This window comes from Falco biarmicus, chromosome 3 (assembly GCF_023638135.1).
Source record: "Falco biarmicus isolate bFalBia1 chromosome 3, bFalBia1.pri, whole genome shotgun sequence".
In the NCBI taxonomy this organism is placed as follows: Eukaryota; Metazoa; Chordata; class Aves; order Falconiformes; family Falconidae; genus Falco; species Falco biarmicus.
Genome location: NC_079290.1, coordinates 82,387,302 through 82,409,622, shown reverse-complemented (window position 1 = coordinate 82,409,622; position 22,321 = coordinate 82,387,302). Strand labels below are relative to the sequence as shown.

Here is a 22,321-nt window from a genome sequence, read left to right as displayed (position 1 = left end):
CTCCGTCCAGAAAAATTTGTTTGGACCAACCTGCACGGCGCTGGGAAGGGAGGGAGCTGTCCCCGAGGGGGACGGTGACTTTAGGGAGCTGCAGGCAGGCCGCCAGCAGAGGCCCGAACGCCGCTGCAGCAGCAGGAGCCCCCCGAGAGCCGGCGCCGCCGGGCCGGCCCCCTCGCCTCCCGCCCGGCCCCCGGCTACCCCTCAGAGCGCCCGCCCGCCGCCGGCCCGCGGGGACGCGGTCACTTGCGCTGAAGGACGCGCTTCAGAGCCATACGTACGCAGGCGCCAATCTGACTCCCGAGGCAAAGCGCCGGCGGCACCCTGCGCTCCGCAACGGCCCGCGCAGCGCCGCGCCGGTCCGGGGCGGCAGCGAGGAGGCGGCCGGGGCGGGCCGGGCCGGGCGGGGTGAGGCGAGCCGGGTCCCGCAGGGGCAGGCGGTGGGGCGCCCCGAGGCTGCCGCCGGGAGAGCGACGGAAGCTCCCGGCAGCCCCCGCGCTGCCCGTCATGGCGGCGGAGGTGAGGCCGCCCGCGCTCCCGCGGCTCGACCCCCGCCACCGCCCGGTGCCCGCAGCGGCGCAGGAAGGAGGAGGACGGAGGGGGCGCGACGGCCCGGGCCCGGCGGGCAGCAGTAGGCGCCGCGGTGGGAGGGACGCGCCTCGGCCCACGGCAGCGCTTTCGGGGCCGTGCCCGTAGGTGTGGGGCCTGTGAGGCGGAGGGGGTGGGAGAGGCCCCGCCGCAGCCGCCTGGCCCCTCAGGCTCGCCCGTCGCCCCCGGCTGCCACGCCCCAGGCTCCCCCCCACGGGGACGCGTGGCCGTGCGCCTCCTGCTAGGGAGAACGCGTGTGTGTGCGACCCCCGGCTGCGGAGGGGGCTCTGCGTTGCCTTGTGCTGGTGGTCGTGGGAGAGGGATCATCCCCGTCGTGTCCAGCCGCTGAAATGTTGCGGGGTGGTGGTGGTGTTTGCTGCTTTTTAAAGACACCGGTGCTGTTTTCCAAACAATGTATTTATATGTATTTTTCTTCTTCTAGGTATCTTTTGAGAACCCATTTGATCCAATATGGCTTTGATTAGCCGAAAGAGTTTCCAGTTTTATTCATCCAGCACACCAGCAAGCAGGTCCATTTTGATAACCCTAAGCAAAAGGTTGAGCTTTATCAGTGGGCAGCGAAAGCCCCAGAGCTGTAGCTCTGTAGCCATGAGGACACTGTGTTTCAAAGACAAATCTCAGTATATGCTTTGTAGAAAAAATCACGTACAACTGTGGCTACAGTCTCTCAATGAAACTGTGTGTCTTTGTGGGGACACTGGGAGCTGTACTAAATCTAATAATGTGTGGATGGATGAACAACTATTTTTCAAGAAGTTGAACAGCCTTTGTACATCAAAAGAGATTTTTGACTTCCTTAGCTCTCTGGAAGTCATGTCTGATACTATGGCATCAGGAGCCCTGCAGAGAATTTCTGAAGTTGAGGTGGATCACAATGGTCTGAAAAACCCTGAAGGAGTGTTAGACAACAAAGTTTTCAGGGCATTATGCTTCCAGTTTGAATTAGAATCCTCAAAACTGTCAAACACGGGGCTGCTGAATGCATTGCAAGCTTTGATAAAACTACGTATAGATCCGCAGAGTACACTGATGGCAAGGTTGCTTTCAGAGGGTGAGGAACGGCTTGGTAAAGGACAGTTGACTGTTAAAAATCTATGTGCTCTTGGAGAGAGTTTGCTGGAGTTGGAGGGCCCAAGTTGTGCGACGCTGCAACAAATCATGAACCACATCCAAGAAAAAGACATTGAGAAGTGGAGCCCTAGGGAAATTGTGATGGTTTATAAGATGCTGCAGGTGATTGTTAGGGAAGGGAAACAATACCAAGACTTGCTAAACAGACTGAACAGTGCCACTTTAACCACAGTTTCCCAGCTAAGCCCAGAGTCCACAAGCATAATACTGAATTCACTGGTCGTTCTTCATCAGACTCGGGCAGTTCCCTTAGTCACGGCACTGTGTAAACATTCGGTGAAGCATATTCCGTATTTCACAGATGATGAACTGGTAAATGTACTGGAAGCCTTCCTATACTTCGGACACGGTGAACAAATTTTCACAGAGGCACTGGAAACACATGTTCCCAAGTCCATCTTTACCTTGCATCCTCAAACAGTCAGTAAAGTCATGCAGTATTGCTGCCGAAAGATGATCCTTTCTAAGCCCATCTTTGATGCAGTCGCAGAAAGTTTCATTGCTGATGCTGACAGATTTACCACTGACCAGATTGCTGGGTACATTATACCATTTGGGACTCTTAACTATCAGCCTCCAAGTGCTTCTTCCCTGTTTAGGAAGCTTGAAACCATACTGCATACTCACCTTAATCGCTTTCAGCCTCACACCTTGGTGAACCTGCTGCACTCATGTGTCCTTATTCAGCGTTATCCAGTAAATTTTCTGCCAAAAATATTTAGTCCCTATTTTCTGCAACAGCTTCAAGGTAAGGAGCAGTGTTTCTCTTGTGATGTTCCACATTTTGTTCTGTTATGTGGCGTGTCTTTTGTCAAGTGCCCATTCCTTACCATTTTCATCTGTCACATCAACAGTGACCTGATGAAGGTGACTGGAGAATAGCGATCAGGAGGCCAAAGACTGTTGCCTAATTGTCACAGTTGCAGTTATCTTTCAGTTTAATCATTTAGAGGAGTTTGAAAATAGTCTAAATAACCTTATAAACTTTGGTCAAGGTTAGTACAAGTTCTAGAGAGAAGTGGGTTTAGAGAGGTGTAGCATTGGGATAAAAGAAATTTAAATTACAATTATTTATAAGAACATGTTACAATTATATACACAGCATCTCTAAATCTCAGGCAGTACAAAATGTGTTTTTCAAATACTGTTTTGCCTTATGATTCAATTAAAGAATCCCTTACAGGCAATGGACTAGTACTTTATTCCTTACTTTCCACTAGCCTGTGACAGGTCCGGCGGTTGGTGGGGGTAAGGTAGAACCATGTATGGCCTTGTGCTGTCCTCTTGACTTTTCTGTTCTTTCAGGATAAGGACTGTTTTGTTATATTCTTGCATCCAACTTGGTTGTATTTCTCTTTCATATTGTATTATGATCAGCTTGTGAAAGCTGGAAAGGCTAAATGGATAAAGCTAAAAAAAATAACTTGCAGTGCATAATTGTTGGCTTAATTAAAATAGAAGCAAGATCTGAACCAGTAAAACTTAACAGCATCATAAATGTGAGCAGTTAAGGATAGGCTGGTATGGTTTTTTTAATTATCTAGGTAAAATTGTAAATTGAATTCTAAGGCACACATATGTTTTAACAAAGCATGAAGACTGGCGCTTCATCGTGGCTTTTAAATTACTTCTAATCTAGAATCTGTTATGGTTATGTGATGCTTCTTTCCACTGGCATCCTGTCTGCCAACTGCACTCTTCTGGTGGAGGCTTCCTCTGCCCATCTTTGTTCCCTGCCCTGAGCTCCTTTCCCTGCTACCTCTGAGCAAGCACTACAGTCCCATCCTTGGCCTTGTACCAAAATGAGGAAAATGTAACAAAATGTAACAAAATCTACCTCATGTTTTATCCCATCTTAGGAGATCGCAGAGTCTGCTCACCCACTGCTTCTAAGACTGTCTTGTTTGCAAGGGCTGCCTCCACCTAATTGTTTTTTTAACCCAGACTAGTAAACTTTTAGAACATCCTCCATGTGATAGCCTATCCTTAGCTCTAACTATTGCATAATCCAGCATTTTATGGACACGAATGTATTATAAACAACACAGTTGTAAGCTACAGATTTTAAGTAATTCTGTATTAGCTGGTAAAGGATATCTAGCAGCATTATAGAGATATGTAAGCTATGCCAGAAAGATGAGTGACTTTCTCAAGATCTCAGCTAAGATTGCTCTGTTAATAAAACTGTATATAAGATCAAATTTTCAAAGTGATTAGAAACTTAGGTCATTCAATTTTTAGCTGTTCAGCATGAAATACCTTAAGGGCTTGATTTTTAGGAAGCAGACATCACTCATGTCCTAAAAACCAGAATGTCTTTTAAAGTTCTCACAGCACCCGGTTACTGTGGATACGTTCTTTTAAATCAATAAAGGCATTCCACTAGAGTGGTCAAATTTCAGAACAGGAACTTGAAAAGATGGACCTGCACGATCAGCACTTTACACTACATTCTATAATAATACTTTGCGTATAACATGAAAGATACTTCAAGTGTACACTTGTAGACAAATCTCCAGAAATTAGTCCGTTTTAATCCACTACTTTTCAGGTTAAAAACCCCCCAAAACCAACACCCCAAACCTGAGCAAAACAATGAGATCCTGGGATTATAACTTGGGGAGAAGGGGTTGTGGGAATAAGGGTATGGGATGTTTTTCCAAGACCTCAACTCAAACATATTCCTTCCTGTAGAACGTCCTGCATCTCTCAGAACTCTTTTTTTTTTTTTTTTTTTTTTTTTTTTTTTTTGGGTGCGTTTGTGTGTGAAAGAATATGACAGTCTTAACTAAGATCTTGCTACTTGTATGGAGTTTTTTGTTGCTATTTCTATAAATCATTTCCTCATTTTAATAACTATGTTATTTCACAACTGATTTTTCTGTTAATTCAACGATGATCAAAAATGATAATGATCAAATTGCTTCCCTGTGTGTTAAACTGAACAGCTTTTCCTAACATCTGCATGATGGTTTGTGTAAAGATACTTTGTTGAAGGTGCACCTGAAAACCTGAATATTGTTGTTTCAGCTCAGCCACCTGGTTTGGACAGAATTGTTATGTCCCAGCTAACCCAGCTTTTTCTGGCTGTTACCCTGGAGTGCCCATTTTATGAGGTATGGTACATATGAAAATAGAACTAATGTTAACAAGAGGTGATAAGGTCATTAGGGCAGTGCAGATAATTAGTTCAGGACAGTCTTCCCCATAAAAACATTGGAATTGGATGGAACAGCTTCCCGCCCCTCCCCCCCCAATAAAAACATGAAGCATTGCTACTTGTTTGCTTGACTTGATATATTTGTATGTTTGATGGAACTGAATAGCTCCAAGATCAAGTGCTTTTTGTGTATTTCCAAGTACTTTTCCAACAGCTGTTCTGGTTTTTATGTTTCATTTGTGGAGTCTTGGAGCACAAAAGAGATCAGGCGCTTTGATGTTGGCCCCTGAATGTAGAGGAATGGGAGCAGTTGTGCATTTCTCATGAACGTTATGTTCAAGGCGATAGCATGGAAGCTTGCTGATGTTGTTCTGGTGGTTGTTTTGGGTTTGGTTTGGTTTGGTTTTGTAAGTTTCCAGCAGATCAGACCTCAGACTGTAAGTTTCTCAATAAACATGGCTTTGAAATGCACAGAATACATTTTGCTACATTAATGTGAGGTAATTACGAACATGTTATCTCCCTTTTTCTTTTGTTTGATTTGTTTTTCTGTCATTACGTAGGGTCCCAAACTCCTTCCAAAGTATCAAGTAAAGGCCTTTCCCGTGCCTCACAGTTCTCTGGATGTTCACCTTCTGAGAAGGGTGAAGACTGGATTACTTTATTTGCTGAAAAAAAGAATATATTTTGCATCAGAGGTATCAACATCATATTTCTATACAGTTGGTAAGTAACATTTCTTTAGATTAATAATGAAAAATGTGCTTATGCTGTCAGAACTTTAGGCTCTGTTGTGTTCCAGAAATAAAAAAGTGGTTGATTTTATTCCCTTTGTGGGCCTTCTACATTGTGCAAATAGAGAAAAAGTAAACTGGAATACAAAACTCTGTAGGTCTGCAATGAGGAGATGTCATAGGAACTTTTAAGTAAATGCATTTTGAAAATCAGGAAGAACAGGGAGGGAAAAGAACTGCAGTATTACTTGGAATTTACACAGCCAGTTTGCACTGAAAATAGCTACTAACTTTTATGTTCTGTATTTTTACTATCAGCTCCTCTTTTACTTATCCTACCAACAATTTGTATAATGTAAATCAAAATGAGGCAATACCACTTGCCTGATCTCTGCTTTGGTGGTGAGTAGAGAAAGGGAGAGCTGGAAGGCTGTCAGCCCTCTCTCTGCCCTGCTCAGCTGGCCTCTCTCCCCTTAGCAAGAGCTACTGATTATATGTGGTCACTGGGGGTTTGTGGACTGAAAGAGTAAAACAGTGTTTCATGTGCCAGCAAAGGAAACAGGGAAGGTAATGATGGAGAAAGATGTGTGTCCAGTAGGAGTGCATGATCAACAAGGTGTTGAGGGAAGGGTCTCTTGGACTCCATGGACATTGGAGAGATTTAAAAAAAAAATAGGAAATGAGTGATGATTCCAGAATTATTCTGCATTTTAGCTTCCACATGGGGTTGAAGTTGGCAGGGTTTAGGTCCAAATCTCTACATGAAAATCGGCATAATCTATAAAATTAGGGAGTTAGTGAGAAAAAATAAGGGTGTAGCAGGGGTGGCATTGAGAGAGATAGATATCCCCTCCTTAAACCCTCAAAGTTCAGAGGTCTTGCCAGCCCAGCAAAGTGCCATTTAACTATGTTATGGGTTTTAGTGGACTTGGAATACTGTTTTGCTGTTAGCATTATGAAAGGCTGAAGTGTTATTTATCATCACTCATTTATTAAATAGCCTATACACATGTTTACAAGCATCTGTGATTCAGAAAAAAGTATTGTGATAGTATTTTACTTATTTTGTAAAACAATGAACTGTAAGAGGATGAGAATTACAGTAAACTTTTTAATATGAATTGAGTTTTAATGTCAGTTCTCTTTTCATTTATATTAGATATTGAGATTAAATTAGATGAAGAAGGTTTTGTATTGCCTGCTGCCCAATGTGAAGAGGTACACAGACGGTAAGTGATGAAAAGAAACCGCTGGTAAAATGTTGGTTAGCATTGATAAAGAACATCCAGGGTGAAACTGATGACACTTAAGCTAATTGGCATTTTGCCATTGACCTCAAAAAAGTTCAGGTTTCACATTGAAACCACTGGCAAAAGGAAAAAGTTGGCAAAATTTGAGATCTCTACTTTTTCATCGTTGTTTTGCCCCCTGACTATGCAGTGTCAGACAATTAGTCTCTCTATCCAGTGACAGTCAGGATCAAAGTGATCCTGATTTGGCTTATAGTAATGTATTTTGATCTTCTGTAATTCATTTTCAAACTAAAACCAAATTAATTCTAATTGAGCATGTCTGCATAGATTTAAGACAGTTTAAGCTGGTTTGAGTTCACAGATTTACTTCTGTAAGGAATCCTGTGTAATGAGGATATTTGCTACAGATGCTGGTTTTTATTGAAAAAGGCATAGGTGTTTAAAGAATGTGTTAACAATTACTTCGAGAAACCTTGGATACAAAGTTAAGCAACCTGCCTGCACAGTACTTGCAATGGCCCTTCTATGGATAAAGCAAAAGTCTTTGAAAAGGTTACATTTTCTCCAGTTTAACCTTCACAAGACTAATACAGGTTCTTTAAAAAATCCCTTGCTTAAATGTTTAAGAATGGGCTTTGATTTTTTTTAAATTGTAGCTGTTGTGTAAATAAGGTCACAATATATTTAACATACTGAAAATATAAGCAGGTTTTTTTACAGTGGATGTACAAATTTTGGTTTAAGTTGATGTGATATTTATCACCAAGGAGAAAAAAATATAGTTCTAATCCATGATGCTGCCATCCATATGTACAGGTTTAACTTAAACTTACCTTTAACTGGAACTCTGACAGGATTAACAGGTACACTAATAAGTTTAATTTAGCTGCTGAAATGTTTTCAAGCTGAGACATGTATTTGTATGTTTTTTACTAGAAGAATTCAAAATAGCTTACCAATAGTAGCATTAAAAATGTCAAGCTCTCATTAACTTGTATAGTAATTTTTGTTCAGAGCATATAAATAAGCTTTACAGATCAATTTCACTAAGCTTCAGGCTTTTCCCCTCTCACCCTTTAAACTGAGTGATTTAAATTGACCTGAACTAGGTAACTTCCATCATCTAATTCTGAGAGGTACTGGGGACTAAGATGGGAGGTATTGTCTCATGTTTCTTAAGAACTGCAGTAGCTGTGGGGGTTAAAATAACTGATTTATTTTTTTTAATATATACTACACTTGTGCTTCATTTTAGAATTGCCCTCTGTGTTGATGGTCAAAATAGATTTTGCGTTAATAGCCACAATCTGTTGGGAAAAGAAGCTATTAAACAGAGACATCTTCAGTTACTTGGTTATGAAGTTGTACAGGTAAAGTCCAAAGACAGAGGTTTGCTTTTGCTCTGGCTAACAAAACAAGTGAAAAATGAATATTTTATAATGCTTAAAACTATAGTTGCAATTACTTCCCAAGGCAGATGTACTCTTGTCCTTTCTGTGTTATGTTCTCTCTGTCTAGCTTTTGCCTTTCTGAGGGTGTTACAGAAATTCCTTTTTCTTCCTTGGATGTGTATTCTGCCTGTGTTTTCCACCAAATAGTGGCTGCTTGAAAGAGTACTTCTCTGCAGTGATTAAGGTCCAAATCTTGACTTAAAGGAAAATGTCTAAGAGTTCAGTAGAATTGGGATTTTTAATTAAATACTTTTTCAAAAAGGTCTGAATTCAAAGTTTAAAAAGAGTAGTTAAAAAACCAGAACTGCTTTATATTATAAATAACATTTTCACACCAGAGTATATCCTTTATTTTACCTGTTGAATTAATAGGGCTATTTTTATCTTTAAACATACTTTGGACCAAACCAGTTACTTTTAGATTTTTGCCATTTTCATATATAATCACTTACCACATAAGCCTAATTCCGTTATGTTTAACCTAGTTTAACCTATAATGGATATGACTCTTTGTTTTACAGTAATCTCTATTCAGATGATTTACAGATCAATTATATGCTTAGAATTAAATGTTTAATTTCAAAATGGACAAATCTTTGATGTGTAGTTTTACTTCTGCTTAATGAACATCAACCTTACCCAGTTGTTTATTAACATGTAAGTTCAGCAATCTTTGTTTTGTTTCCAGATTCCATTTTTTGAGATAGAGAGTCTACAGAATTCCAAGAAAATGGCAGAATACCTACACAAAAAAATCTTTCCTCATAACACGGACTCAGCTGCTGACACTGAAGAATAATATTAAATGACAGGTTGGCCTCCTGTACTATAAAATGTGAATACTGTGCTTGGAAAAACAATTCAATTCTGTTTTCTAAATAACACCACCTAAGATCATTTGACCTTCCGAATGTGAGACCTTCCAATATTTGGAACAAATGACATGTAAAGAGTAATAAAGAGCAACATATTTTCTTAAGTTTTGTGTTGGTATTTACTATAAGTTAACAGATGTAAGTGCCAGACAGTCAATGCTGCATTTCCTTTGTATTTTCACTGGTTCTAACTCACAACTGCAAATGGACAGGTGTGACTATTCAAGGATACTGGCTGGTCTGAATGTACAGAATGTGCCATGCTACCTACCAATCAGGGCTTCTCTTGACAGTATAAGAAGAAATTGTCCAATTTACTTGTAGCTGTTCATGTAGCAAACTAAACTTTACAGTAGTTGCATAAGCAGTATTGGCTTATTGCTCATACTTAACAGTGCTATTCAATAAACAGCAATGCCTTACAGAAAATGAGAGATTTTTTATTAAAAAGATTTGCTTTACTTTGTAGAAGAACAGCTGCCACAGGGTAGTGGACTTGCACAGCTATCTGTGTGGGAGCCACCTGATGTTTGGGTATGTGCTATATGTAATTTTGTGTTTGGAGGCAGTTTTAGGTAAAGTGTCTAAATGTATGCACTCTAGAGCTCCTTCAGTTTACTGCCTGTTGTTGAAGCCTAAACTGAAACTCATTACGCTCTAAAGTGCATAGGACATAGTTCTTCTGACATCTTTTTTTATGTATGGGTATAAATTCTGGCAGAAGGGTAGAACTGAGAACTGAAACCAGTAACCACTTCAGCTAGAACAGGTGACCCTAACTTGGGTCAGCGTGTTGCTTTACAAATGGACAAAAGGAAAATAACATAGCCTTAATTCCAATCACATAATGTATACTTGATGAATGGGCATGTAACACACATTTTCACGTTAGCTTGTGCTTCCTGTCCTGTGTGGAATTATTATTTATGAGTAGAAAAGCAGAATTCCCAGCATCACCTAGTTTGATTTTAACTGTTATGATTTGATTAAAAAAAAAGGTGAAACTTTACATCCTTGAAGTCGGTATATTTCACCAGTGGATACAAAGCATGGCTATTTTTTCTCCTCCAAGGCTACTGTTAATAATTTGTAAGTTGCAGATGTCTGTCAATTGTCCCAGCAATCCCTGGAGATTTTTGGATACAAAATCCAGATCCAAAATATTATTTACATTGCACCATACCATGCATTCTGTTAGTGTTAATTTGTTGCATGTGTGAAAACCCTTACTCACAGTAATATGGCACTGTACTCACTGACAGGTGAGGGAGCACCAAGAGGTAATGAGGTACTTTCCAACAGTGTAACAGGAAGCTTACAACACATAGGTAACCTAACAGTTGTCATCCTGGCAAAAGAGACGTTGAAGGACGACTGAAATGTCTTTGCAGACATATATAAGGAACTTCTCCCTGATAGAAGAAATCCTCAAGGTATTCTTTTGAAAGTGAGCACTGAAGGAAAAAGTCAACCACTCAGACCTGAATGAGAAACAAGTGGGAGGACCAACCTGTGAAAAGCCTTCAAAGTGAGGAGGGATGAGAAAGGACTGAAAGAGAAGGGGGGCGACATAAGCAAAGAAATGAGATAGGAAAACTTATACTGGTGTTTTGATGATTTATGACGCTCCGCGGTGCAAGTGAGCTGGTGATGCCTGTTTCTCACACAGGCCAGAAGGTGGTGGTGTTCTCAAACAAATCTGATTTCCAGTAGTTTTTCAAACGCTAAACGTAGTAAGACTAGAAAGAAGTAATTTGTACTGACTGTCCCAAACTAAAAATAACCTGCCTAGAATATGGCCATATTCTACCTCATTCTTCGCTGGTATACATTTAATACTGGTTTTTAAAAAAGCATTCTGGTATTGTTAGAAAACATCATCTCCTTCGTGCTTTGTTCTTCCTGTGATTACTTAAATGCTTAATTCTTTAATGCTGTTGGATTTGTTTAACAAAGTATTTATTATTGAAATGGAATGTAGCAGTTACTGCCTTCTTGTCCCTAGCTCATTCAATACAGAGGAACTGGCAGGTCATGAATAATGAAAGTAACAAACACCTCTCAGAATTGTGCTCTGCTTCTCACATCAGGCCAAACAAGTGCTATTGATTGCACTTGTGCTATTCCTTATCCAGGCCCCAGATTAAGAAGTTCTTTGGTTTTATTATTTTTTATGAGGAGACTCACTGTGTTCACAAGTGATACAGGTTCTCTATTTGTAAGTACCTGACAGAACTCCAGTGTCAGACAATGCTGTGGACTTCCAGTCCTTGCTCTGGTATGTTCAGTCTGGCTGCTGTTCCTTTTTGAACAATACTGCCTGTGATTTAAACAACAAGATCAATGGCTCTTGAGAATCAAACTGGTGCATACCCTGCAGGAGGTATTCCTTCTCCTGCAATGACCTTAAAACTTTAGTACTGGATTCAGTCAGAATACAAGGCACTAAATGTTTAAGCAGGTTTAGACAATTACTCTAAACAGGCTTTTTAAATGACTACTGCTCAAATCCTTTTTTTTCCCATTCTTTCTACCAAACTATTTAGTGCTTGTTCTGCTAGTATTACTTTTTTGTTGTTGTTTACTTTTTTCAGCATTGGATAGAGAACTAAAGATTCCTGTGACACTCTTGAACAGATTAATCCCTCAGACACCATTTGTATAGTGAAAGTTAGATAAATGGATGTCTGCAATCAGCTAAGCCCAGATTTTGTCTATTTAAATGCTAAGTCCTCAGAAGTTCCCTTTAACTTGACTTCCACTTGAAGTCTACTGAAACTGCTAAAGCTCTTCTGGAAGTCAGATAATTTCTTTTCTTCCCATTTATGGGTAAGCCCATCCATTTTGGAAAATCTAGGTTGAAACCCTGTTGCAGCCATTGTGCAGATAAAATGACACCTTGCAATTCTGTAGTAACACTGTAAGGATTAAGAAGTCGATGACCACTGATACCTTGAGGAGCAGACTTGCTTAAATGTTAAGTCTGTGAATAATTACGTACAAGCTCTGCCTGAAGTTGCACAGAGACAGCTGTTGACCCAACAGGTTTCACTTCCAATGTTGCTGCATAAAATGTTCAGCTCCTGCTGATGCTGCTCTTTGTAAGATTTTTACAAGACTGTACGGAGAAGACATGCATTTGAATCAGCATGAGGAAAAGTACAGCTGCTATTTCATCCTATTTTTAATCCAAATCATTCTCATTAACTAAAATGTAAAGGAAAAAGCACCACATTGCTTTTTGATGCAAAGTGTCTTTTTTTCCACATAAATGTTTCTGGCAATGACAGATACAAGAGATTTAGCATGGATCCAGGCTTGGAGGAGGTTTCTCCAATAAGCAGGTGATGCCATTTTTCCTGTAGAATTCTGCCTGCACATGATTAATCCTTGTGTGATCTCTGATTGGCTGCTCTATGGGCTTATTTATGCGTCTCCCATGCTCTGAAGATGACAAAACAGCAACAGGTCTTGCCATTTCCTGTGAAAATATAAAAGTCTCCTTGTAAAAAAATCAGAGTGAATACTTGGCAGTTTTCTATTGCTAAATGTGCTGTGGCCAGGGGCAAAATAACAAGACAACTGTATAGCCTCTGCTATACGGGTGTATATTTATTTAGCAGTGATCTACACTCTCACTGTTCCATCCCTGACCTAGCTTTTTATGTATATTAATAAATCATGAATGTATAACTAGATGACAGGGAGATAATGTATGGTGGTGTGCCATGAGTTACTGTGGACTGATAATTTTTTACACACACATACACACGAACACAATTACTATATATATAATTATGGGCAAACTAAATGCTGTTACGGCAAAGTGACACAGATTTTATTTTCATTCTTATTTTTCTTGTGCACTGACTTGCATGATTCATTTGAAAAATAGGATAGATCTGATTTGTTTCCCCTGTTACAGGAACACCTACCCTGCTTGCACAGTTCAGTGAAAGCACCACATGGAAAAAATCAAAGCCTAAAGGAAACCCTGAGCAACCACTAGTCCATGCAAGGTTTCCCTGAAGTACATAAAGCATATACTACTGTATTTTTTTGTACAGTGAAAGGTTTTACTAAAAATGCTTGTTGCTGTAAGATTACAGAAATGACTGCTCTGCAATGATAGGAAATGGTCTTTGTGAAAAGTAACCCAACCAAGAAAAGACTATTTTAAGCTTGTTCTTGGTAAACTGCACTTTAAGTGACTGTGCAATCAATCTGCAATCTGCAGTTCCTTCCTGTGCTACAGCAATGTGCAGCTCTGCACTCAGAAGGGAAAGACAGGATATTTTTTTCTTTCTCTAGCCAAAAGTCTGAGATGTATTAGGCCGTGGACACAACACTACAATTCAAGTACCAACAAATGATTCTTTGCTACAACAGACACAAGTCTGAGCCATATCACCATTTATGACAGCACCCATGAAGCTCATGAGCCCCTGTGTTTCCTGCAAGGATGCAGGTGGGAGCACAGATCGAGGGTTCTCATAGCAGGGCAGTCAGCTGAGAGACATTCCAGACTCATGGGCAGAACTAGACCTGACATTCTTGGGGAGATGCTGTAAACCCTTTATAAAAACAAACAAACAAATAAACAAAACCCAACAGAAAAATCCATACCAAAACACCCATTCGTCCCCCAAGATTCTCCCCAACCCTTCCTGCCTACCTTGCTCCACTCCATTAAAAGCTATTCAGTACACCAACTTTTAACCCCACGAGAACAAAAAACAAGTCAAGAGGAGTGGCAGGCAAAAAATAAGACCATTCCCTCCCCTACCCCAGTTGTGGTTAAATGTTGAAAAAGGAGAAATGACAGTCTTTGTACCATCAAGAAAGACTGCTAGCAATACAGGGTTTACAATGATAATGATGGGCAGCAGTATGAAATTCCAATAGTTTATGTTCCCTTTAAATAATTAAGATTCAGTTTTCAGCATCCTTGGTAGCACAGTGCTGACTGTGCACAGTGGCATTTCATCTTTATGGGTTCAGCATTCAGCAGATTTCAGATTTTCCAACAGTTGGCTAGGAAGCATCCCACTACACGCCTTCGCAGCATGTAATTCTAGCACTACTAACACTTGAAATCAGCAATGGCAGCCTTGTGCAAACACTCCGCTGCCATTGCTGTGCGATGTGTAGCTAAACCAGTACCGGTGACTGTAGTCTTGGATTCCCTGGGTACACCCAGGCTCTCTGCAGGAAATGAAGGGCTTACTTGTAGTCGGGTTTTTTTTTGACTTCAAGGAAAGCAGTGTACTGTGGTGGATTCAGCCTGTCTGCTTTCATTGTTGTACTAGAAAGATGTCAATTGTGGCCTTTTTATTTATTATGTTTTATAACATAGTTATTATTACGTAAAGTCTGTGAGGGCCACTGAGGTAATTAAAGAGCATGAGTTGAGTATGTAACCTGCACTTAGTTATGGGTAAGTCCGGTGTTAGGTGTCATCACGTGCAGGAGGATCGCGTTATAACATTTAACAGCTGTGGGATTCATGTGTCTCCATGCTAATTAAAGCACTGGATTAAGGGACATCTGTTCAGGCAGAGTCCCTTGCATGCACTGCCCAGCAGAGCTGCTATGAATTCTGGCCCATCCATAATTGTTTTAGGAAGCAAACTGGCAGGAAAGTGAGTTTTTGTTGACACAAGAGCTCAGTAAAAAAACTTAACTCTGCATTGATAAACCGTTTCTACACAAATTTCCCAGCTGGAGATTGGACTTGGTATTTGGGGAGGGGAATTGGCTTTGTTTTGGACTCATTTTTAATTGGAGTAGTCATTTACATAGCTTTTAGCCTTATGGAGATCTGCAGCTGAGTTAGTAGACTTGAGCAGGTGATTGGTAATGGGCACTCCTGGGAGTCCCTTGGGAGCACCTAATACTGCCTACGCTCTGACGGAGCTGAATGGCTATGCACTTGCACTGAAATGTCTGGTGTACAGAGCTGCTAGTGAGACTAATTACACGCAGTGGCCTTTGTTTTATTACACCATGATTACAATAATTTTAACTTTTGTCTCTCTCTTCCTTCTTCCATCTTTATCATATAGAATCAACAGTACAGGCAGCCATTCCTAGCCTACCCATCTCTTTACATCCCATGAACCAATTGGGATTATGGGGCCATTAACACACAGGCTTCATTTGTTTTTTGTAGGCTCTGTGTGTGTGTGTACAAATATAAGTATATACATACACACTTGTGTATGTATGTGTATTATTCAGATGCTGCGTGGAAAAATACATACGTATATATACGTACATATATTACAGTATTTCTGTTTTCAAGGCAGCTTTTTGAAAACATGGTTGTATCCTCCCTTAGCTATCAGGCTGCACACCAAACCCACATTCTGCTGGCCTTGAATGCTCTGCCCAGTGTTTTCCAGGCATGTCCATGGTCTTCTGATTGACCCCTCCTTTGCACTAGCTCCCTATGAACTTCCTTCCTGTAGGGCAACCTGGTTTAAGTCTGTGTAACAAACTAACCAGCTTCAGTGATCTGGGCTCTCTCAGCAGTGCTGGCACAGGGAGGGTGGATGCCAGAGGACAATGTTTTGAGTTGCAGCCCCTGAATCCAAACCTCTCGGGGAGATTTTTCAAGTATCAGAGAAATACTGCAGGACTACCCGAACTGGAGGGACACAGACAATTCAGAAGTCACTCTCAGTGACCCTGAAGCTTTGTAACAGAGGGTTTGCCTTGCTGTGTGTCTCTTTCCCCATGATTTAACTTGCATATAGCTTGTCACCTGGAAATCTACAGGATGCCAAAGAGCAGGAGCTAATTTAGATGTCTTCACTGGCTAATGCCTTCACCTAAACCTCGAAGCTGAAGACAATGTCCTCCTTCTGATTCCTTTGCTACCATATAGGCTGCATATAGGGCAAAACAATGCCTATAGCTTCCAGCCATGTCAAAAATTACAAAGATAATTACGAATTTATCAAAGGGTTACCTCCTCATTAATGTTAAGACCATGACTCTTCGCATGTTGTCTGTCGCACCGGGGAAGATTTTTGTTGTAGCCCTCTGGTCTTTTAAAAATGGCATCATATGTGGAAACATCTCCTGTCTTGAGAAAAGGGGGGGAAATGGTTAATTCACAGTATTGCTTAACTTCACAGGTTACAGAATATCTGTAGTCAAATCAATACTTAAACAGTGCACATACAGCATTAGATGATGACAATTGTAATACTACTGAGCTACCATTGGCAAGTTTGGGTCACTGCTTTGGAACAGTCAGCAATAAAAATTACCTAATGACAGGTGGTATCTTTTTTTAAGTCTGTTCAGCTCTGAAATTTCCCTTGTGGCCATTTACCTCATTTTTTCCCTGTAATCTGTTGTAACTTTAGGAAATTTAACTGCTTTATTTGTTTTAACTTTCTGAACTTCTTTCATCTTTTTGTCAAATGATCTGGCACTGTAACGTAAAAGGAACGCAGGCATTTTCAAGATTCATTTGTTATGAAAAAGACAAAGGTATCCTGCAGTGGAATCACTAATTGATTTTTGATTAAAGCAGAACTGAGAAGAGTTCAGAAACAGGTAATCCTGTGATCCAGTAGTATGCATGTATCTGTCACATATGAAAATACAGCACACCCCAAGTCATAATTTTATAGTATTTATGATACCTGTTGACATAATTGCATCCAAATAAGCAACATTAAAGATAAGCAACATTAAGGATCTGATCTGCTAACAAATGCATTTTTTAAATCCAATCAAGAAGTTCTCATCAATGGAGTCAAAGGAATTTCAAAACCAAAAAGTTTTTAAGGAAACAAAAGCAAAATACCCTGTTGAAGTAGGCTGTCTGTTGTTAGTTAATGAACTTTATTAAAAGGTCTATATTCTGGTAAATATGTCAATCAATCACTGGTTTTGTGCAGGGCTGACTACAAATTTGAAAAATTGTGCATTTTGTTGGGCTTTTTTTTACCTCTAATTTTACAGTGTGCCAAATTTAGCCTTTGAAAAACTCCTGTATCTTGAGTCTTACAATTTACAATGCTATCCTCCAAAAATAGTCAAGTCAGGGCAGGTCATGAAGGCTATAATGGTTCCATTGAAAGGAAACCATAGTTAAGAGTGCTAGTGAGGCACTGCTGTAATCACAGGCTTCATTTGGAAGGGTATCTCCATTGCTTGGTTCTGCCAAGAGGAGAGAGGTGGTTTGGTATTTAACCTATCCATCCCATCATTTCTCAGAAAACATCAAGCCCCAGAGAATTATTTCAGGCATGTTCAAGAGCATCCTGCATCTAATTTGTCACTATTATTATTATTATTGTTATTATTATTATTATTACTACTACTACTATTACTATTGTTCTGTGTTTTCTTGCTTCTCCTTTCCTCCTCACACTACCAGTTTCATTCAGAATTTTAGAGGGCATCTGATTTGTGCTAACCACTGGGAATGTTATTTGCTCCTTTGTTTTTAATCACATGGTATTATTTGTCCATTATTCGTTACCTGTGTAACAGCGGATAAGTCACCCTTTCTGAAACTCACAGATAGGTAGCCAGCCTGTTATGTTAAACATTAGCCCTGTCCCGGATGGTCTGTTTAAGATCTTCTGCCAGATGCATAGAGGAAACGCTTCTGTGCTCAATACACTGATAAACTTTGGCTGTTGTTTCTCTTTGTTGTCAAATGCTGACTTAGCTGGCCTGGGTGGTGGTGGTGAGCTGTTTCTTAAACCCTTCAGAGCCAGGGGCTCACACAGAGCAGATAATAAATTTGCACTCAGAGTGGGCATCCTCTGTGTACTGCAACTGAAGCTAAGCACTCTACTAAAGCCAAGCACTTTGCAAACATTCATTAACATTCCAGACACACATAAAATAGGTAATAGCTTTCTCCATGCCACAGAAGAAGAAATACTGCACAAACTATCTACAGTAACTGATGTAAAGCAATCAAGGGAGGAACTGTAGGCTAAGGGATTAAAAGGTAGGAATTTCTGGCTTCTGGCCATTTGCTGAGCGCATCCTCATTTTATTTCTCTCTGCTTCAGTCTCTGACACAGAGTTGGTTTTAAGTATTTAAGCTGCAAAAACAAACGAAATTCCTTTTCCTGTATAAATAAAAAATTTCAAATGATCTAATTCCTTAATTGGACAGAAGAATGGGTTGAATCTGCTTCCTCCCCTGTGGCTATGGCCTGTGCTGTGAAGAAACCTATTAAACAGCTGTTACCGCTTTTTGTTTCCATGCCACTGGAGCAGCATTTTCCACAAACCAGGTCACTGGGAATGTGAAAACAGACTTTATATTGTAAGCAAAAACTCTACCATATGTTTGCTAATTCCATGCAAATTGGATAGACTGAGAGCTCCACCAGTCACAAGTGCACCATGCCAGCCCTCTGACCTGCCCTAGCCTTACTCTTGTGCTCTCCCTACCATGTTTTGTTAAGTATGGCACTGACTGTGCCCACTTGCCTTTGGCTCAGAGCACCTTCCCAAGGTAATGCTGAAATCAACACGCAAGGGTCTGACATTACACGTCTACCTGTCTTTCAGCAGGGTCACCCCGTCAATGCAGGAAATTTGCTGTTCCTTTAATACCCAGTGCTGTACTATGGTCTGTAACCTGCCCACATTCCAGGACTATAGACCTGCAAACTCTCACAAGTCACCAGTCCTCTCGCTGCCCAGTGCTCTGTGTAATCAGCAGCCTATCACTTGGGTGGGGAGGACATTCATGGGGTGTATTTATTGTTATAAGTAAATACACATTGCCTAATATTGATGCATTACATTGATATAACAAACATTTCAGAATTTTTTCATGTTATTTTTTTGGAGGAAAAAATGAGTTAAGTTCAATGTCTCATATGACACTTTTCAGAGAGAAAAAGGTTTGCACCCAGGAAGTGTAGCCCAGCTGAGGCTGAAGGTGTAAGATTGTTTTCATTTCTGGTTTTAAATATGAGGATAGAGAGAATGAGGAAAAAGGGTGATATAATGCAGCAGAGATTGAGGAGTAAGGCACCTTACTAGTCTGCTTGAGTTACCACAAGTTAGTGCAACACCTTCAGAAGCATTCAGTTATCAAGGCATATATTGCTGTTATTGTTTTGAGTAGCTCTATTTTCTTTATTAAAGCTGAGCATACAGAAAAGTTGTGCAGTGCACACTGAAAACCTTTTGAAAACAAAGCACTTTCTTTTTAAAGGGTTCCCAAGAGTGTGCATTAACAGAAAAAACAAAGGTGCTGCATCCAGCCCTAGTGGCAGATGATGCCTTTCCTAGTGTTCTCCCTAAAGATGTCTCCCATTTTGGTTGGTCTTTAATCCTTGGCAAACCACGTCTCCCTTGCCATCCAGTGGAAGGCATTACCCTCATTTTACATCCAGAAGTAGCAAACACTCATTACACTTCACAAAGGCCTATCCAGATGAAACCTGCTGTTTAGACACAAGATAGCCTTACTCGCCACTAACGTGTGGTGTTTCTGCTGCTCTTTGAGATATTAGTGGGATTTTCTTAGGCATCTGCCAGACCAGGTCCCTCACGACGCCCTTGCACAGAAACAGGGACCACGCACCGCTGCACAGAAACCCAGGGGAAGGCTCGGCCCTGCGGCCCTGCCAGGCCCCGGTTCGCCGCGGCTCGCCGCCTTCCCGCCTCACCTTGGCCGGCCGGTGGAAGTAACTGAGCTCCGCAGGCCCTTCCCGCCTGGCCGGAACGTGGCTGAAGGCGGAGAGGGCAGAGAGGGGAGGCTGCCGCCTCCCTCCTGCCGCGCTACCGGGTGCCTCCTCCGGCCGTCCTGGCCCTCCCGTCACCGGGGCCGCAGCTGGGCCGGGGACCGCCATGCTGCCGCCGTTACCCGGCAACACTCTGCCGCCGCCCGCGGGTGGCCTGCGGCGAGGGCAGGGCGCGGGCGGCGGGGGTATGGGCCCGGGCGGCGGGGGTATGGGCCCGGGCGGCGGGGGTATGGGCCCGGCAGGGTGTCCCGTAGCGCCGCCAAACGAGCTGCCGGCGCGGGGGGCAGCGGGCCAAGCCCCTCCCGGGCGCGACCCCGAGCCTGAGGCAGCCCGACATGAACCGGCCCCGCGGCGCGGCTGGGCTCTGGTGGTTGCGGCCCCGGCGGAGCCCAGGGCGCTCCGGCAGGGCGGTATTGAACTTACCGGTGTGAGTTCCCGGGTACCCCGCAGTAAGGTTCCGGGCCCAGCCTGGAGCCGCGGACACCCTGCCGCCTCAGCGGGCAGCAAGCCCTGCGGCCCGGCCCGGGGCTCCGGCAGCGCCCCCCGGCCAGCGCCCCCATCACGTACAGATCCTGGGGAGGAAGGCTGGAGCACAGCCCGGCCGAAAAGGAGCTGACTGATGCCGTGGCAGTTTGCAGCAATCCAGAAATCCCCTTTTAAGTGGAGAAGTTGAATAAAACCACACCGAAGCGTGCAGTTTTTGTCAGAACAAGGATCCCCAGTGCTAAGGAACTTGGGGTCTCAGGCCAGCACCTCCTCGCCCACTTGGGCACAGGTTATAATGGAATTTTTAGTAATTTCTGGCAATGCAGTTGGAAATGCCTCTCACACACAAACACCTGTGTAGGGGACACTGAAAGTAAGCATCTCCTGGGTCCAAATCTCCAACAACAGACTCTAAAACTGCTCTGCCCTAGTAGCGCCTGGCTCCTAGTTTCAATATCTATACCATGTTTTTTCTGCTTTTATATGTACACATAATTATGCCCATGCTGCTTCTTGCTGTGCTGCCTGGGGGATCTGTGACTGGCTTGGTTTGGTTTACCTGTCTTTTCTGTAACCACAGTTGCAGAACCAATGTGCCGTAGGTACAGCATTGCTATTTATCATTGCTACTGGTATCTTTTGACAGGCACTTTCACAACAGCACTTTTAGGCATCTTCAATTTTACTGAACATCCAAGATTTATTTAAAAATGCTAACATTCAGAGTACCAGAAATCTTCACAACCAATTGTTCTGGGCATCTTGGGCCCAGGCAATAAATCAGGCCTACTGATTTAAAAGTCCCATTCCTACTGTACAGCTACTGCTCTCCCACCAGTAATGCACCAAATAACATAGAGCCTCTTGCTTCTTTGCAAGTGCAGTGTGAAGGCATTTGTACTCTGCAGGCTTGGGTGTGTGTTTTTGTTAATCATTCATGACAATTTCCATCTGCCTATCTAATAACATTCCTCTACCTATTAGGATCCTCTTCTTTCTGTAGCATAGGCCAAATTAGTGCAGCATAAGCGAGCAGTGGAATTGAAAATCCAACAGCCGCCTTACATCAGCTTCCTATGCAGAGACACATTTGCTACTGTGCAAGTGCTTTTTTGTAGTTTAGTCCAAGCACCAAGAGATAGCAAGCCCATTTATAAAAAGTAGCTTAGCTGAAGCTGCAGCTATAAATAGATCTGTGAGAGACCGTTTGCCAGAAATACAAACTAAGCTAGACAAGAGCTCTGAAGTCAGATTTGAAAGATTTCTCTCCAGTTTTCTTTCTACTGCTCCCATGTAGCTCATTTTGATTAACATTTAAGATGGAATTAATTATGATGAATTACACTATCTGGATGCAATTTAGATTGTTAAAAATATTGCTGGATGCTTGTTATAGATTTGCCACACCCCCATCTCCCCATTGGAAATACTTAAAATTGATGCTTTTCAGTTCATTTTTCCTGCCCAATGAAAAGTATAAATCTCTTTAGAATTATTTGACTCTTACAAAGGCCTTTTTCTTCCTGGTCACCTTTTGCAGACTCCCCAGAAGCAGGATAGGAATGCCCAGATACTTCTGTTCCAGTTATAACCAGATTTAGATCATATACAGACAGTATTCTACTGTTAAGTGTATGTTCCTGTTATGCAGTAGCATGGGAGGTCAGTTTATTTTCTTACCAACTTCAATAAAAACATGTGAACAGTTGTGAGAGGGCAATTGATAAATTTTAATTTATATGGTCAAAAACTATGCACTCAAATACAGCTAAGCTCAGAGACCAAAGTGTTAAAAGTTGCTTTGAATTCAGTTCTTAAGGAGGAAAAGTTCAATTGCCTGCCTTCTTAGGGAGCAGTAATATCCCCCTCAGGTTCCACCACTC

General features: G+C 41.8%; 4 protein-coding genes across 7 annotated transcripts in view; 1 reads left to right on the top strand and 3 right to left on the bottom strand.

Annotated features, from left to right (window-relative positions):
* Positions 1–418, bottom strand: part of MTRR (5-methyltetrahydrofolate-homocysteine methyltransferase reductase) — a 31,391-nt gene extending 30,973 nt beyond the window's left edge. The window contains exon 1 of one of the 3 annotated variants that reach the window (XM_056330606.1): positions 279–418. The gene's annotated coding sequence lies outside the window, so the exon portion shown is untranslated. Of the gene's footprint in view, positions 1–30; positions 213–278 lie in introns of those variants that run through there. The other 2 variants (XM_056330605.1, XM_056330604.1) reach the window with 2 other exon arrangements.
* Positions 202–912, bottom strand: LOC130145938 (basic proline-rich protein-like). Its single transcript, XM_056331503.1, has one exon. It carries the CDS (start codon positions 910–912, stop codon positions 202–204), a length of 711 nt encoding a protein of 236 aa, XP_056187478.1.
* FASTKD3 (FAST kinase domains 3) lies at positions 409–9,314 on the top strand. 2 transcript variants are annotated; one of them, XM_056330603.1, is made up of 7 exons: positions 409–516; positions 1,028–2,485; positions 4,768–4,853; positions 5,461–5,623; positions 6,791–6,860; positions 8,140–8,254; positions 9,024–9,314. In XM_056330603.1, the coding sequence occupies exons 2-7, from the start codon at positions 1,057–1,059 to the stop codon at positions 9,132–9,134; spliced, it is 1,974 nt and encodes a 657-aa protein (XP_056186578.1). In that variant the 5' UTR covers positions 409–516; positions 1,028–1,056; the 3' UTR covers positions 9,135–9,314. The 2 variants fall into 2 exon arrangements, with proteins under 2 accessions (XP_056186578.1, XP_056186577.1); XM_056330602.1 differs by having other exon boundaries at positions 491–628.
* Positions 9,315–9,447: 133 nt separating this feature from the next.
* On the bottom strand, positions 9,448–20,124 carry CFAP90 (cilia and flagella associated protein 90). The gene is made up of 3 exons (XM_056330607.1): positions 19,878–20,124; positions 16,184–16,300; positions 9,448–12,691 (listed from the first exon to the last, which is right to left on the bottom strand). The coding sequence occupies exons 1-3, from the start codon at positions 20,058–20,060 to the stop codon at positions 12,512–12,514; spliced, it is 480 nt and encodes a 159-aa protein (XP_056186582.1). The 5' UTR covers positions 20,061–20,124; the 3' UTR covers positions 9,448–12,511.
* Positions 20,125–22,321: the final 2,197 nt, after the last annotated feature.